The sequence below is a fragment of the Patiria miniata genome, unplaced genomic scaffold, assembly GCF_015706575.1.
Source record: "Patiria miniata isolate m_02_andy unplaced genomic scaffold, ASM1570657v1 HiC_scaffold_19, whole genome shotgun sequence".
NCBI lineage: Eukaryota > Metazoa > Echinodermata > Asteroidea > Valvatida > Asterinidae > Patiria > Patiria miniata.
This window is the reverse complement of record NW_024037057.1, coordinates 11018381-11036037: the sequence shown is the minus strand read 5'-3', so window position 1 is coordinate 11036037 and position 17657 is coordinate 11018381. Positions and strand designations below refer to the sequence as shown.

The window sequence follows — 17657 nt, the reverse complement described above, 5'->3', positions numbered from 1 at the left end:
TACAATTTGGCGTAGTCGGCAGGATATGTCAAAGGACGCCGTGATATTATTAGGACCCGAAAATTGAACATTTACCGTTCGTGTTTTTTGCTATATGGAGTTGTGCACGAAATTAGGAATCCACCGAAACTATGCAATAACGCCCTCTGTCGTCCAATTTCTAGTTTTGTTATCGCATTTACAAATTCGGTGATGCTCAGAACATAATTGGTTTTCCTGGTTTCTCCTGCATCTACAACAAGCCCAAAACGTGAAACAAGTCAGTTTGGGAAAAGTTCCATACTCGGATGCCAATTTATCTGCTGCCAAACATATTAATTGTCACCTCACCTTGTCATTTGAACCAAGAGAAATCCAGGAAGCTGTGTAAAGGTGAAAAAATTTACTCAAAATGTGTTTTTAGAGCACATTTTGGATGCATACGTCGTGGAGAACTAACTTGAAGCAGCCGGTCAAAACTGATTGTAGTGGCTGAATTGACAGCGGAACGTTATACACGTGACATCAACAACCATGACGTCGCATGAGCCTGCCAATGATAGTGCAATACGTCATTATGAATATTTATTTTCTCATGAATATTTAGTTTATTTCAATGGATACTTCAAATACGTCCAAAGATTGATTATTGCAACAGCGATCGTGCGCGGCCTAGCGGTTAAGAGTCTCGTGTATCAAGCAAGCGTCAGAGGTTCGAATCCCGATGAAGTAACTGACTGATATAGAAATTGAGGAAAGGAGAGGGTGAGAGCAGAGGAGGGAAAGTGGAGGAATAACCATAAAAAGATGTAACTTTTGGCGCTAGAAAATTAATTGAAAAAAGTGACGTCCGAGTACGGAATTTTTTCCGTCAGTTTAACAATATTTTCTATAACAAACTAGGCCTAATCCTCCAAATCCATTTATTTCTGAAAATTGCAGCAAAAGCAAATGTTGTACATTCCCTTAATTGAAATTTTATAAATTTTATTTTATTTAATTTTCTTTTCTTTTCAGAACAAACTATATGGGAAAATGATGAGATGGTCTAGGTGCCATATCCTTAGTAATTTTGTAGAATCTGGCTGCTTTTGTCACTGAAACGGCAACAATGCAGGAAGTACCAGTCCGTGTGGCCGTTAGGGTGAGTATGCACTCGAAGAGAACAAGTTCAGATGAGGACCATTAGTTGACTAATGTTAGCAGTTGATTTGTTATATCACTTGCACCTGTGCATAAAAGCAAAGTGCAAGCGCTGATCAAAACATGATCGCAAAACCGAATGTTTCTGCACCCGATTTCACAAAGTTCCTTGACAACGGTTTAAAACACGTCGCAAATTACGACGTGTCTAGTGGTCATCGCAAAATAAGAAGCGTCCTTTTCTTAGCCAGTTTTATGCCGTAAAATTACATAAACGAAAACTGAGACATTGTGTATAAAGTTGTAAATAGAAATTGCATTGAATAATTATGAATTAGCGTGGAAAATTGCTGTTGAAATTCCAAAGTTGCTTTACAGTCCACTGAGAGCTTGTTTTCCTTTAAAATTACATTACACATCCACCATTTCTTTTTTACGTTTTACAAAGTTTTGAGAGGAGAATCAGATGCAACATCTCTTTGTTGAATATCAGACAACTATTTACTGTACGCTGACTACATGTACATAAAACAATGTGTTTTGTGAAATGGATCGCAGAACTGCATTGTAGGGATACGACATGCTGCAATGCATCGTAAGTTACGATGAGTTTCATGAAATCAGGCGCTGGTTCCCACGGTGCTTTACGATGGGCTGCTGTTGGTAACCAGTGATGGAACCATGCTCCATGCTCCGGTCCCAAAAGTCAACTAGAGCAGTCCAAACATCCTTCATTCAATCAAAGTTGGTCATCAGTATGTCGCCAGCCAAGTTTGAGATCTCAATTCAACTTTTATAAACTACCAGACAATTTTTCACCCGAGTGATAATGAAAGCGAGTTCAATATGGATTTTAAATTCATACCGACATATTCGTATTTTGTTTTGCAATGAAGCGCTTGGTAGCAGCATTAAACCCTCCTGCTGTCTGAACAGTCACAGACAGTCAAAAATCAATCCTCTTCCCTGCCATGCCTTTTACACAGGCTAGTCACCAACAGTCAGATCATATTTCAAGCAAGCACTGTGACTAGTCAAACTCAGTCAACAGACAAAAGCAGGTGACTGGTAGGCACAGCTGGCTTATCAATCACCTACAGTCAAAGCATAGCTGCATCAAGTTACATACACAGTCACAGCCAGCCAATCCTGCTTTATGTAGACTGGGAGCTCTTAACTGTTGAGAATAGTCTCTTGACTGATTTTGATTGAAAGGACAACTTGGCGCAGAATGTATGTTTGCAAAGGAGGGTTCATGTTAATGTAACTCACTTTTTGGGGTCTGTCTTCTTCATAGCTTGGCAAATATCTTGCAAAGAATGTTATTAGCATATCTGAAATTAAAAGCTTTTTTTTTTTCGTCCCAAATTTGTTTTCTTTTTTGTTTAGATCCGCCCATTTCTTCCTCAAGAGAAGCTGCATCATCACGAGAGTTGTGTGCGCGTGATTCTTAACTCCAATCAAGTGATTGTCGGAAGGGATCGCGCATTCACGTTTGACCATGTTTTGTCTTCAAAGATAAACCAGGTTTGAGATTTATTGTATGCCAATCACAAATCGAGTATTAGGTAATCGCAAGTCAGTCACAAGTCAATCACAAGTCAATCACAAGTCAATCACAAGTCAATCACATGTCAATCACAAATCAATCACAAGTCAATCATAAGTCAATCACAAGTCAATCACAAGTCAATCACAAGTCAATCACAAGTCAATCACAAGTCAATCACAAGTCAATCACAAGTCAATCACAAGTCAATCACAAGTCAATCACAAGTCTATCACAAGTCAATCACAAGTCAATCACAAGTCAATCACAAGTCAGTCACAAGTCAGTCACAAGTCAATCACAAGTCAATCACAAGTCAGTCACAAGTCAATCACAAGTCAATCACAAGTCAATCACAAGTCAGTCACAAGTCAGTCACAAGTCGATCACAAGTCAATCACAAGTCAATCACAAGTCAATCTCAAGCCAGTCACAAGTCAATCACAAGTCAATCACAAGGCAATCACAAGTCAATCACAAGTCAATCACAAGTCAATCACAAGTCAATCACAAGTCAATCACAAGTCCATCACAAGGCAATCACAAGTCAGTCACAAGTCAATCACAAGTCAATCACAAGTCAATCACAAGGCAATCACAAGTCAGTCACAAGTCAATCACAAGTCAATCACAAGTCAGTCACAAGGCAATCACAAGTCAGTCACAAGTCAATCACAAGGCAATCACAAGTCAGTCACAAGGCAATCACAAGTCAGTCACAAGTCAATCACAAGTCAATCACAAGTCAATCACAAGTCAATCACAAGTCAGTCACAAGTCAATCACAAGTCAATCACAAGTCAATCACAAGTCAATCACAAGTCAGTCATAAGTCAATCACAAGTCAATCAACCCCATTTCTTGTTCTTAACAGGAAGAAGTGTATAACATCTGTGTGAGCAGTTTAGTGGCCAGTTTCTTTGAAGGTTACAATGCAACAATCTTTGCATATGGACAAACAGTAAGTTCTTATTGTAATTTTCTTGCACCTAAGTTTTCCTCGAAAATACTCTTAGCACTGTGGTTTGAAAGCCTGTAAAAACCTATTGAGAAATAAAGTCTGTCACGAGCCAATATGGACCGTCAGGCCGGCGTTTATCTCCAGTTTCTGTGGCATGAAACGACTGAGAATATTTCTGTTCCCCCTGGATTGGGTGCCGGTCCATCGCAGGTTACTCCCCAGCTTATGCCGGTACCCATTTATACTCCTGGGTGGAGAGAGGCAAGTAGGGGTTAAGTGGCTTGCCCAAGAACGCAACATATGACCAGCAGCTGGATTCAAACCCCTGACCCCCTGATCATGAGTCTGCTTTTGCCGGTACCCATTTATACTATTGGGTGGAGAGGGGCAAGTGGGGTGAAGTGGCTTGCCCAAGGACACAACATGACCAGCAGCTGGATTCAAACCCCTGACCCTCTGATTACGAGTAACGAACCCTAACCACTAGGCCACACTCACCCATTAGACAATGAAGACTTTCACAGATAACAGTTATACACGTGCTTGCTTATGTAGGGTTCTGGCAAAACCTACACTGTCGGGGGACATACGGCGGCTGCCTTGACCGAAGATGAACAAGGCATCATCCCCAGAGCTGTGCAACAAATGTACAACATCATTAAGGTACATATGTCTAAGATTCTCCCACGAACGCATACAGTTTCGAAAACCATTCGAAAACCATTCAAAAGCCCCACTAGGAGAGACACACCATGTGTACCCTCTCTTGTTTTACTATACTCTCGAGGACAATGCTTTGTGTTTCATTTTGTCCCTGTATTACAACACTCTCCCATTGACTAAGCACACAAATTTACTACAGGGGACCGTTTCCAACAAAAGACCCGACTCCCGAGGACTGAAAGGATTTGTTGTTCTCCCTTTGTGTGCCGGTCCTCGGGGGTTATGTAGAACACATTCAAAGAGGTTCACAGGTATTGCGCGAAGTATTTACGACTTATTTTATTCTGAATGTTCACAAACCCGTAGCATCTTCACATGAGTGGCGGGCGTTTTGAGCAACGCGCTCAAATATCTCTCCCAGTAGTCTCCCCCAACTCTCCCTTTCTTACCGTTGAGGGGGTACTTGTGCGTGGAGCCCATCTATATGTCGTACCTGTTTACAAACTTTTGTGAACAAATAATCTGTTTACAATTTCTTTGCATCAGGAAAACCACAACGTGGAATACAACCTGAACGTGTCGTACATTGAGATCTATAAGGAGGAGCTCAAAGACCTGCTGGATTTGGAGACTAGCAGCAAAGAGATGCATATCAGGGAAGATGAGCACGGAAACACTGGTAAGTAACGGCTTGAAACAAAACTAACAATTGTCATCATGGGGCGAGTTGGATCAAGGACCAAGGTTATCTAGTGGTTGGTTCGTGACGTACCTAGCGCATACGCGCTGAAGTTGAACTGCGAACGACTCTAGTGGAATTATTGTCATGTCAACGACCGTCAAAAAATGGCGGTCGCGCAATTATTCAACACTTGTTGTTTCTCTTTATTTACACAATAATAGTGATTTTGTATAGTTTAGGACATCTTACATTATCGCCAGTATTATTGTACAATGATGACAAAAGTGACATAATCGTAAACTAACATGGAAAAACTGTGCAATGAAAAATGAAATTTAGCGCTTCAGTTTCGGTTTCCGCCATTTTCGTAGATAGTTGGTCCCCTCTGCACTATGCTATAGAAATTGCTGTTGATAACCAGCTAAATCGTTGCGCGACCAGCCGCAGTAGGTTGGTCACAAATAGTTCACTAGCGTAGTTGTAACATAACCGATTTTGCGCGTCTTGTTTATCATACATAACACATTTTTCTGGATGTCATCTTTGGTGCGTAGGTAGCAGTGTTGTAGTCGAGACCGGATAGTCCGAGACCGAGACCAAGACCGAGACCTGAAGATTCGAGACCGAGACCGAGACCAGCCCCTTCAAGTCGGACCGAGACCGAGACCAATATGGTCCGAGACCGAGACCGAGACCGCTGATAATAAATAACAATAGTCGAAATAAAAAAAACAAGACACGTTATTATAGTTGAAAAATGTAACCTTTCTATTCACAAAGAATACAGACCAAAATTTTGACCAGTGGCAGTGTTGACAAATTGATACATGACACCTTACTTGAGCAAAAAGTAGTTACACTTAAGAAATATGGGCTTTGACATGTTGTCTGCACCCAATCGTGACAAAAGTAAAAAGTTAAAGGTAGATGTTTCATCTGTTATAGGAACTCGGATCCTAAACTCCACAGTCACCCCTTGGTTTCAGCTATGACTTCTAACGGATATAAAAGATGCAATTTTAATTTTACATTGCCTCTTTTTTCCTAAAATAAATTTAGGACTTAACTTCTAACAAGACTTGTGTACTTGATTTTAAAAATGGGAGCTAGAAAATGTTGAATTAATTTTTAAATTTGTGTCATAGAATGTGGACTTGTACATGTAGACCCACAAGTTGCAAGGTGGTAGCCAGAATGTGCCAGATATGGATTTTTAATTTTTTTCTGAACGGGATTTTAATTTTTGAGGAATAATGGGGTACTTCAAAATGAGCAGCCAGAAAATGGGGTCTCATCATACACTCTCATGGCAACAGTGAGTGGTAACTGGTAAGAGTGTGTGAGTTCAAAGCTGGAAAATCAGGTAGAAAAATTCACTTTTTCTTCAAAATACTGTCCCAAATTAAAGAGAACATTGTGTGGGGTCGAAAATATCACTAATTTGAAGCACCTCATTTATTATCAGAATACAAAATGCAAGTGATTACGCCCACAGGGGTGGGCTAAACTACACAATCCCCGAAAATGGTTGACCCTTATTGCATAAATTGTTACAAGTTTATACTTTGCTTTATGTGGCCGACTCAACAGATAAATGCCGAACTTGTTCCAAATCGTTCAGTGACTGGTACTGCTGCAGCTTTACATGTACTTTGGGGACTTCCCAACGTGCAGTCGAGTCCAAATCGACCGCGATATATAACAAGCTTGATCTACGGGCTAGCAAATGTTTTAAATAACAACGGTACTGAACGAAGTGAACACAAAGTAATCGATCAAGCTGTAAAAGCTACATATTGCCGGTCTCGACCCGAGACCAGCCAAAATATCGAGACCAAAGGGGACCGAGACCGAGACCAAGACCGAGACCACAGCTTCCGAGACCGAGACCGAGACCGAGACCAGCAAAAAGTGGTCTCGAGACCGGTCTCGAGACCGAGACCGGTCTCGAGACCTACAACACTGGTAGGTAGGTCTAGGTCTACTCTATCTACCATGAGGATAACAGTTATTAAACCTTTTCAGGAAGGTAATTACAGCCCAAGGAAACTCAAAAGTACATCAAAAATGTAACGTGAGTAACCGTGGAATTGCCCCATTTGTCATCTCCACCCTGTGGTGCCATTATTATGATGTGGCATTTTCATTTAAATGTGTCATTGTCAGTGTGATAATTGTCACCAAGGTTCGTCATTATGATGTGTCATTGTCATGTGATGTCATTATGCAGTTGTCATTGGTGCGACTGAGGTCGCCTGTGATAGTCTTGACGAAGTCTTGAACTGCCTGGCGATTGGTTCAGCTCATCGGCACACCGGAGCTACAAACATGAACGAAGTCTCAAGTCGATCACACTCTATCTTCACTATAGCATTACGTAAGTCACCGTCTGTGTCCTTTGTGTGGCTTTTAATAAGGAAGTATACCACTTTTAAACTGTCCAACGCTGTTCTGCTAAAATCTAGCAAATCATGTACGTGCCTCTTCAGAACTTAACAGAAGGCAGAGATAGTCTTGAAACTTGGTTGGGCTAACGATAAGGACATATGTTGTGGTTTTCAATTAACCCTTACTCCTTAGGTATTTTTGCTAGGATGCAACCTCAATCCTGCAGAATACTCCCACTGCCTCCTTTGCATACTGCCTCAATCCTGCAGAATCATCTGTGATTTCTTGAATGCGGTCTTTTGAGGGGTGACCACTGCCTCAATCCTGCAAAATCCTCCAGCAATCACTGTCAATATGTTGAGGCAGAGCCAGTGACATCCTGGAGCAGTGCGGAGGATTTCAAGTATACTCTACGCCTAAATTTACGCACGGCTGAGCATAAACAACACAATGTCTGGCTCAAGACCTTGACACAGTGCATCCTCATCAGCCGCGCATTTTTGCCATATAGCCCCAATCCTGCAAAAATCCTCCTTTGTTTGCAAAGAGGATTTTGGAGGACTTGAGAAAGTTAGGTTTAATATTCTCTGCACTGTCCGAGTCCTTTTAATGAAGCAATATACCACTTTCAAATTTTCCAAAGACTGTATTGCTTAAATATCTAGTAATGCATTTCCCTGCATATTCAGAACTTAACAGACTGTAGAGATAGTCTTGAAACTTGGTTGGGCTAAAGATGAGGACATATTTTGTGTTTTTTCTTTGATGTTACCAGAACAAAGATGGGAGGACCCAGCTAATGTTGCAAACGGGGAACCGGTGGCAGACGACGACCAATCAGAAGCCAGCGTACACACCATGGCCGCCAAATTCCACTTTGTGGATCTGGCCGGCTCTGAGCGCGCTCACAAAACTGGCAACGCTGGCGAAAGATTCAAAGGTAATGCACAAAACAAAATAACTTTCCGTTTCATTTTTGCTGTCATGTTTAGTAGACTACTGCACTGCACATGACTTTTTACTTTTCCGTCACCGACTATTAACTTTTTGGAAATTGATTTCCATCTACATTTTGTGTTTTTTATCGTTTACTACAGAATCTGTCCATATTAACAGTGGTCTCCTATCCCTGGGTAACGTGATCAGTGCGCTGAGCGATCCCAAACGACGAGGCGCACACATCCCGTACCGCGACTCCAAGATTACGAGAATCTTGAAGGACTCACTTGGAGGCAACGCTAAGACGTGTATGATCACGTGCATCAGTCCGTCCGCGGTCAGTTTTGACGAAACGCTGAACGCTCTCAAGTACGCCAACAGGGTAAGATATAGTCTTGTAAGACTGAAGTTAGATTTTGGTGTCTTATACAACTTGTCTTTAACCCTAACTTAAGATCGGGTACCCGATTTTTTTTTAATCGGGTAGCCGGTTCCCGTATTAACCGTAAATGTACACCCCTAGCATAGGGCAACTGGTAAAAGTGAGATTGTCAAACTGTTGACTGTACAATAGATTGATTGCATTAGGGTGCCATCTTGGAGATTATTTTTTGTTATGTTAATTCATTAACAATGAAAGCACAACAGGTGTACACATACGTACCCCTGCTGAACAAAAGCACACACCTCAACATGGCCGCAGTGCAAACAGTCTATACAGGTGAAAATATTTCGAATAATTGGAATATTATTTGCTATTTGTTATCTTTTCTCGTAGGCACGTAACATCAAGAATAAGCCGATTATCAATCGCGATGTGAATTCGTGTCGTATCGCGGCCATGCAGACAGAGATAGAGGCGTTGCGAGAGGAGTTACAGCGCCACCAATCTGCGAAATCAGACCGCAACTATGTAAGGGCAATAATCATGTTTGTAAATATCTATGGATAATTTTGATGGATGTTGGAGTTGGCCGTTATCCAGCAACTTTTTCTGTTTTTTTTTTCACCAGGACGGAGTGGATTCACAGAGAGTCAAGGATCTAGAAGGAAGTATTATCAGGTAATGCTCATTCCCCCCCCCCCCCTTGTGATTGTTATTTGCAAGTTATTGGTACTATTATGCTTGTGTTATTTTTCTGTTTATCTTAGTTTCTTTGCCAGCTTAATTGTTTCCTATCTTTGTTTGTCGTTTTACTTGATTTGTATTAAAGGGAAAATACAACATTTGCAAACATCAAAAAATAAAACTACCAAATCATTTTGAAATACCTTGCTGGACTGTTAGTGAATGACAGTGTAAAGCATCCTGTAAAATCATGGCACCTGGTATACTGTCATTTTCAAGAAAAGTGGTATTTTGTATCAATTTCCAACGCTGATCGGCCGATCAGCGTTGGAGAAAACTGGCTTTTTTTCAAATACTGGCCCCCATTGGCCATCGCACTTGTTTGCAATCGATTACACACCTATGAACGGGTACAAGCCAGCTAGACGGGTTCCCTGACCTTACAATTCCCCAATATATGTAAACTGCTCTGTTTCTTCCTAAGTGGAGCCAGGGAACCAGACTACAGGAAAATGATTGGTTTTTTTTTTGGTTTTTATAGCATTTTCGAACCCAAAACCTCAAAATAGTCAGTGTAACTATATTTGCTATATATTTCCAACCCCCCAATTCCATCCATTTCTGAAAATTACAGCAAAAACAAATGATGTATATTCCCTTTAACTTTATTAGTTTGTGTGTAGTTACATGATCCCTGTAAAATAATAAATTAAACGAAATTACATCAAACATCGAAATTTCAACGGCCAGAAAAGGAGAGTTGGGGTAGACCTAGACTGGTTCCTGGTCCATCCACTGCGGATTTCGAATGATCTAAAGTTATTGGGGTGGGGATTAGTCTAGGAGACCATCGCAAGTTTGATTTGAATGCATTCGCGCGCAGACAATGCCTGACGCTCACACGAATAGCTTGGCTGATAGCTTTGGCACATTCAGGAAGTCATGCGTACTTGGCGCGCAAACCAGTGTGCACATGCTCAGAGCCCCGTCCAAAGAGCTTTCAAAACTGGCAGAAAAGCGCCTTCTTTTGTTGGCGCTTAGAGCCGATAAAAAGAGCAAAACAAAAAGAGAAAAGAGTGCCTGAGCGTCAAATGAGCTCTACTTTACAAAAATATGCTATTTTGTCTTGAATTGAAGGATACAAACCCAGTCCGCTCACTACCAAGTCTGCACGGAGGAAGCCGTGAAATTACTCAACGTTCTTCAGGATAACGAGGGACTGACGGACGATGAAGTAACGGCCATCAGGAATTGGTTGGATTTAGCCCAGGAGGCTCAGGACGCTAATAACGACGATGGGAAAACCGCGATGCTCGGCGATCAACAGGCGACTATTGAAGACTTGCAACAGAAACTAAAAAAGGTATAGAAAAAAAAATTTTAACAGTTTTTTGAAATATTGGTATTATATATTCATTTCTTGTTGTAATCATATTTTAAAAAGACTATTAAAAACCCTTTTTTATGAATTAATGTCAACATATTCCACATTTGGAGAAAAAAATGATGTCTTCTGGTAATTTTTGTACTTTTTCACTGAAATTAACTGTTTTCCTAAAATTGTACACTTTTTTTTTACTCAAGAAAAATTCAAGATCATTTTACCTTCCTATGAAAACATGCATTATGAGCCATGCTTTTACATGGGTCAATATTGGTCAAAACCCCTATTAAAAATTACACCAAAGTATCCGTAATATCCAAGATGTTTTCCCAACATTATTTTTCTATTTCTGTGTGTATTTGTCATTTTCGTCTTATTAGGCACTTGATGATCTGGCCAGTGATGAAGAAATTTTCAGTGCGAAGACGAAAGAGAACAACGAACTGCTGGCACGAATCAAGCAACTGGTATTCTTCATACACCTTAAACCCTTACAAATTCTTCAAAATCAGACAGAGATTTTGTTTGACGATATTACAAGTTTGAGGAAGGTAGAAGCCAGTTTCAAAGTTTCAAAGCGCTTTGCAATTATTACCCCTGTTTATCAGGCCATGAGACCAGTTTCTGCAGCAGCTTTAGATCAGCGCAATTGGTCTTTACCCTCACAGGTACCCATTTATACTCCTGGGTGGAGAGAGGCAATTGTAGTAAAGTGTCTTACACGAGAACACAAGCACATGCTTCCTGTAAGGGTTCGAACCCATGTATCATTGCACATGAGTTGGAAACTGTTTTCTGTAGGAGTTCGAGATAGTGCTATCGTATTCCCCTGGGTGGAGAGAGGCAATTGTGGTAAAGAAGCTTGCCCAAGAACACAAGCACCATGTCTCCCATCAGAATATGAACTGGTATACCATTGCATATGTTGGACACAACCACTGAACCAAATCGTCCCCGCAAAATATGATTTGCTTTTGTTAGATGTTTCTGGAGTTACAATTGTGTTTTGTCCATACTACGGAAAGAAAGTTTGAATGATCAAAGGCCATATTTTATTGATGATTTCAATCATTGATTGTAATTGTAACGTTCCAGGAAAAATCAAATGAAGAAACAGCAAATGGACTAGAGACTGCTATGGCAAGACTCCATCACCAAGAAGAGGAACTGATAGAACAACAGACTATCATACAGGACTTACAGGCACACCAAAAGGTATACATTATAGTATAGCTGACACCTATATAGGTGCACAAAATATGTACTGTGGTATACACTGTACTATACAAACACCTTAATAGAAACTACAGGCGCACCAAAAGGTATACATTGTAGTATAGCTGACACCTTTATAGGTGCACAAAATATGTACTGTGGTATAGACTGTACTATACAAACACCTTAATATAAACTACAGGCGCACCAAAAGGTATACATTGTAGTATAACTGACACCTTTATAGGTGCACAAAATATGTACTGTGGTATAGACTGTACTATACAAACACCTCAATAGAAACTACAGGCGCACCAAAATGTATACATTGTAGTATAGCTGACACCTTTATAGGTGCACAAAATATGTACTGTGGTATAGACTGTACTATTCAAACACCTTAATAGAAACTACAGGCGCACCAAAAGGTATACATTGTAGTATAACTGACACCTTTATAGGTGCTCAAAATATGTACTGTACTATACAAACACCTTAATAGAAACTACAGGCGCATGAAAAGGTATACATTGTAGTATAGCTGACACCTTTATAGGTGCTCAAAATATGTACTGTGGTATACACTGTACTATACAAACACCTTAATAGAAACTACAGGCGCACCAAAAGGTATACATTGTAGTATAGCTGACACCTTTATAGGTGCACAAAATATGTACTGTGGTATAGACTGTACTATACAAACACCTTAATAGAAACTACAGGCGCACCAAAAGGTATACATTGCAGAACACCTTTATAAGTGCGCCAAAAATATGTATACTGTAGTATAGCAGACACCTTAATAAGAATTACAGGTGCATGGAAAAGGTATGTAGTAATGTAGACACCTTTATAGGAACCACAGTTGCACAAAAAGTATACACTGTATTGTAGCTGACACCTTCATAGGTACTTCAGGAGCACAAATGGGTTTGCACTGCAGTAAAGCAGACACCTAGGAACTACAGGTGGAGAAGAATGAGTACACTATAGTAGAGTTGACGCCTTTATAGGAACTACACAGATAGGTGCACAAATTGGTATACACTCGTATGCGTGAAGCTGACACCTTTATAGGACATGTGCATAGAAAGGTAAACACTGTATAAGATCACCTTTATAAGTGCACACCAGAGACTTATACTATAGTTTAGCAGACACCTTTGTAGGGCTACAAAAAGTTCACAGACTTCACTCTTATTCTGTAGGTGATAGACTCTGCACCAGCAGGTGACAACTTTGAAGCGCCTCTGACAGGCCGTAGGAGACCCATGTCAGTGCCAGCCCATCTGACTGGATTGATGAGAGCTAAATCAGCGGCTGGAGGAGAGACTATCCATGGAGAGAGGCCGCAGTCTAGGAAGTTGCATACCAGTCCGCCATTGGTAAGAAATGGAATATTTATCTTCATCAGTTGTATTGAAAAAGTATAAGTAGCCCTTTAAAAAACAAAACAAAAAAAATAACTAAATAAAACCCTCAAGGGTCATATTTTGTTAAAGGGAATGCACAACATTTGCTTTTGCTGCAATTTTCAGAAATAAATGGATTTGGAGATAAGTATGATATAGCAAATATTTTTAAAATGACATGTTTCACGTTTTGGGTTTGTAGATGCTGAAGCAACGTATAGACTTTGGGGAATTGTTAGGCCAGAGAATCAGTCTAGCAGGCTTGTACCCCTTCACAGGTGTGTAATCAATTGCAAAGAAAATGCAGAATAACTAAATAAGAAAAATTAGGAGCAGTTTTTGAAAAATAGCCAGTTTTCTCCAACGCTGGTCGGCCGACCAGCATTGGAAAAACACAGTTTTTCTTGAAAATGTCATTACACCAGGAACCACCATTTTACAGGATGCTTTAAACAGTCATTCCCTAGTAAGGTATTTCGTCAAAATTTGATCATTTCGTCTTTTGGTGGTGTATCTTCCCTTTAAGAGAAAATCAATGTTTTGGAAAGCATCTTTAACTTGTAAGGCTTCTTTCTGCTCGCTTTTTGTTTCTTTTCCAGTGTTTGGTATGTTACATTTTACAGGTTTGTTCCTAGTTTTAACGTTACTTTTCTTTTTATTCTCTATCTTAATTGGAGCTAATAGACACCATTTGCAAACAATCAAACTTGAAACTGTCAAAATAGCAATAGCAAAAGCACAATTTTAAAAAATGATATCCAACGAATGGTGGGCCGACCATCGTTGGAAATTGATGCATTAATTCCACTTTTCTTGAAAATGACAGCACACCAGGTGCCATGATTTCACAGGATGCGTGAAACTAATATTCACTTACAGTCTAGTGGAATATTTCATAACAATTTGGCAGTTTTGTGTTTGAATGTTTCCAAATATTGTATATTACTTTTAAAGGTACAGTCCATCATTTGTAATTTGTGCACTTTGTTCGTTTGAAGCAACAAAAGTGCTCAAAATCTAAAGAAAGGTGCTGAACAACTAACCTGATGAAGTTTCAGCTCAGCTTCAGCTGTATATTTCGAGAAAAACAACATTCTAGGATCTCGATTTCAAATCAAAAGTTGCTTAAAAATGTTTTGAATTGGGCCTGAATTCAGCGTCCGAGACACGTTCTCACTGAGCTGATTTGCAGCTACGCGATGTCCCGCACTGATCCGACGAATTATAGCAACCACCCTCGTGTGTGCATCGTGTCAACGCTTCCGCGTGCTTCGCCGAATAAAAAAAACGAACTGCTAACAGAAATGTTCTACGATGCGTCTTAGACGCAACGTTGGAAAGGCTTTCTTTAGTTGATTTCTTCAAAATGACAGCTTGCCAGAAAGAAGAATTTCACAGGGAGTTTAGTCCTCTTACTAATTATCAACCAAGTATGTTTTTCAACAATAATTACGTCAGTTACTTTTTGGATTGCTGCAAATGATGGACTGTAGCTTTAATCAAACTTTGTCCTAGTCCAATGTTCCATGTCTGTGTCCATGTTCCATGTCTGATGTACGTCCTCGTTAACTTTACCTGTAATTTCTCCTCTACTTCGTTAGTTTTCTAGTCAGCAGACTTCCGTCTTTTCATCCGGTCCTTCTATCACGAGCCGCGTCTCCGTTTCCACCGCTCACGTCTACAATCAATTTCTGAACACTTTGGTATGTTCGTGCCTGCTAAAGAACGTCTGCATGGCATGAATAATTCAGCTTCATCGTCATGGCAAATTGCATGGACATCATGGCATTCACGTTTAAACAGTGTGCTAATTGTTATCATTCCAAATTTAAAAAACCTTTTCTCCATTATCAGAGTCTGCTTCACAAGTTTAATTCATCGTGTGCGGCAAGGTGGAGTGGAAAATACCTTTTTTAGATAAAAAAAAAGCTTGTTGGCATATTTGCTTAATTTGTTTTTACATTTATTTGTTCATCATTCCCATATTTACCATGTTTACTATCCTATATTTGAAGACAGAATGGAATATTAATGAATTAATTGCATGTAAAACCATACAAGCTCTCTATGAGTGGCTTTGCGGGAACCGTCCTGTTAAAATTCTTTGTCAGCCCGCTGGAGTTTTTCCATCCTCTTAAACCCAGTCCCCCAGCGCATTCTCCCCCTCCCCCCAACCCAACCCCATCCCATCCCATCCCAACCCCATCCCAACACCACCCCAACCCACCCCAACCCAACCCAACCTCATCCAAACCCATGCAAGTGTGTATTTGCCTGCAATCTGATACCCCCTATTGTCCCTCTTTTGTTTGTAGGCCTACTGTACTTTTTTAGGAAGACCTCCCATATGTTTCATACACGAATCCAAATTGGGGACCCTATTGTCCTCTATTGTTCAATGGCCTCTATTGAATGCAGAAACAATTTCATCCATACCCCAACCCCTCTCCTAGGGTACCCTACCCCAACCCCACCCTATCCCACACACCCCCACTCCTACCCCATTCCAACCCCATGCACCCCAATCCCTACCCCACCCCCATCTTAAACCTCAACCATATTGCCCAACCCCTCTTTATCCCCACCCACATCCCCTATCTCTCATCTCCCAGCTTTCCTTTATGGCAAAGTCATTTAAACTGAGGAACAACACGTGTACTTTGTATTCAACTTAACCAATCTCTTACCGATCTCTGACACTTTCTGGAAGCTTTTTGTGCCTAATAAATGTTTAGACAAAGCTTTGCTTGTTGTTGCTGCCCTTGCCAAAAATTTTGAAGGCAAAATTTCCCAGCCAACTTCTGATGTACAGCCAAATGCCACAAGTACTGATTCACAAGAGTAATCTCAACAGTATTTGTACAATATTTCTTGCCGAAACCTCATATATATGTATCAATACTCCAGGGTGTGCACTGAGCGTAATTGTACAAAAGTAGGCCGTGCACAACGGCCCACACAATGGTCAACACACGGTCCGCCTCCACAGACTACACAGACAAGTTTTGTGTGTGTGTACAAAAGGCATGAGGGATTAGCGTGTTAAGACGTCACCCAGAGGCAAGTCGAGGCAATCTTGACGTCTTAACCCGTCAGCCATGCCTGGGTACAAAAACAGCCAGTGCGTGTTGTCACGGCCTCCGGCGAGAAGTGGTTAAGAATGTGTCTGAAGAAGTTCGCGAAAACAACTTCCAGAAAAGAAGAGTGTACATGTACAATGTATAATTCCAATCCAGAGTACAAAGTGACATAATGCAAGCTACATGGATGAACAATAACTAAGTAATGCTTTTACCACAGTTTAACGTGTGACTTGATTTGACACTAGATACATTTTGATTGACTTGTGAAGGACGGAACATTGAACAATGGGCGTAACTATAAATAAGTGTTTTCATTTAAATGTATAAATTCTGCATGTCATAATGTAGCAACTCATATCCCTAATGTTTATACCTTACCAAATGCAGGGTGAGTAAAAACCCATCCCAAATCGCAGGACTAATTATTGAATGAAGTTTAGCCTGTAGCACTTTCAAAATCTAGGACATGAAAGCCCAGTCATTAAGCTTTCTTTTAGTACAAGAATCATTCAAATCACTCATGTACTTTTCTAGTTACGGCATTTCGAACACAGACACCATTTTAAAGTTCATGTTCTCTCAGGAAAACGAAAACAACTCTTATGTGTGTGAATTGTTTTCATTTTGCTGAAAGAACATGTGATCCGGGAAATGAACTGTATAACGGATTAACGGTGTTTGCGTTCAAAGGCCGTAACTTGAAGTGCTGTAACTTGAAAAGTACATGAGTGATTTGAATTATTCTTGTACTAAAAGAAAGCTTGGGCTTTCTTATCCTAGATTTTGAAAGTGTTACAGGCAAAACTTCATTCAAAAACTGGTCCTGCGGTTTTTTTACTCCCCCTGTAGCATGCAGAAACACCAATGTCCCCTTACATAACATTACAAGCATGATCAGTGCATGCCATTTCCATTAATAATAATAATAATATCAATCACAAAAATCTCAAAAATCGGGGCTGGGATTTGTAGATTCCTGTCAAAATACATTCTACTTTGATCTATGACTCCTCAAAAGGACAGCAGTTGTTAAAAAATTGATGGATGGCTCACAGGAAAGGTGATAAAATTGGATTAAAAACTCAAGTAACACAGGGAAAATGAGAGCAATCTTCCATCTTGAACAGCGCCCTCTATTTCTTAACAGCGCCCTCTATTTCTTGAATTTTCATTGAAGGGATTCCATT

General features: G+C 40.3%; 1 protein-coding gene across 3 annotated transcripts in view; it reads left to right on the top strand.

Moving 5' to 3' along the window:
• Positions 1-17657, top strand: part of LOC119725783 (kinesin-like protein KIF27) — a 34538-nt gene that overhangs the window by 559 nt on the left and 16322 nt on the right. For 2 of the 3 annotated variants that reach the window (XM_038197355.1, XM_038197357.1), the window contains exons 2-16: positions 997-1123; positions 2512-2649; positions 3546-3632; positions 4188-4295; positions 4842-4974; positions 7208-7354; positions 8141-8305; positions 8463-8686; positions 9083-9217; positions 9318-9367; positions 10511-10736; positions 11138-11224; positions 11853-11972; positions 13184-13360; positions 14989-15090. In XM_038197355.1, the coding sequence (XP_038053283.1) occupies positions 1091-1123; positions 2512-2649; positions 3546-3632; positions 4188-4295; positions 4842-4974; positions 7208-7354; positions 8141-8305; positions 8463-8686; positions 9083-9217; positions 9318-9367; positions 10511-10736; positions 11138-11224; positions 11853-11972; positions 13184-13360; positions 14989-15090 (1932 nt within the window). In that variant the 5' untranslated portion in view covers positions 997-1090. The remainder of the gene's footprint in view (positions 1-996; positions 1124-2511; positions 2650-3545; positions 3633-4187; positions 4296-4841; positions 4975-7207; positions 7355-8140; positions 8306-8462; positions 8687-9082; positions 9218-9317; positions 9368-10510; positions 10737-11137; positions 11225-11852; positions 11973-13183; positions 13361-14988; positions 15091-17657) is intronic. The other variant, XM_038197356.1, reaches the window with a different exon arrangement.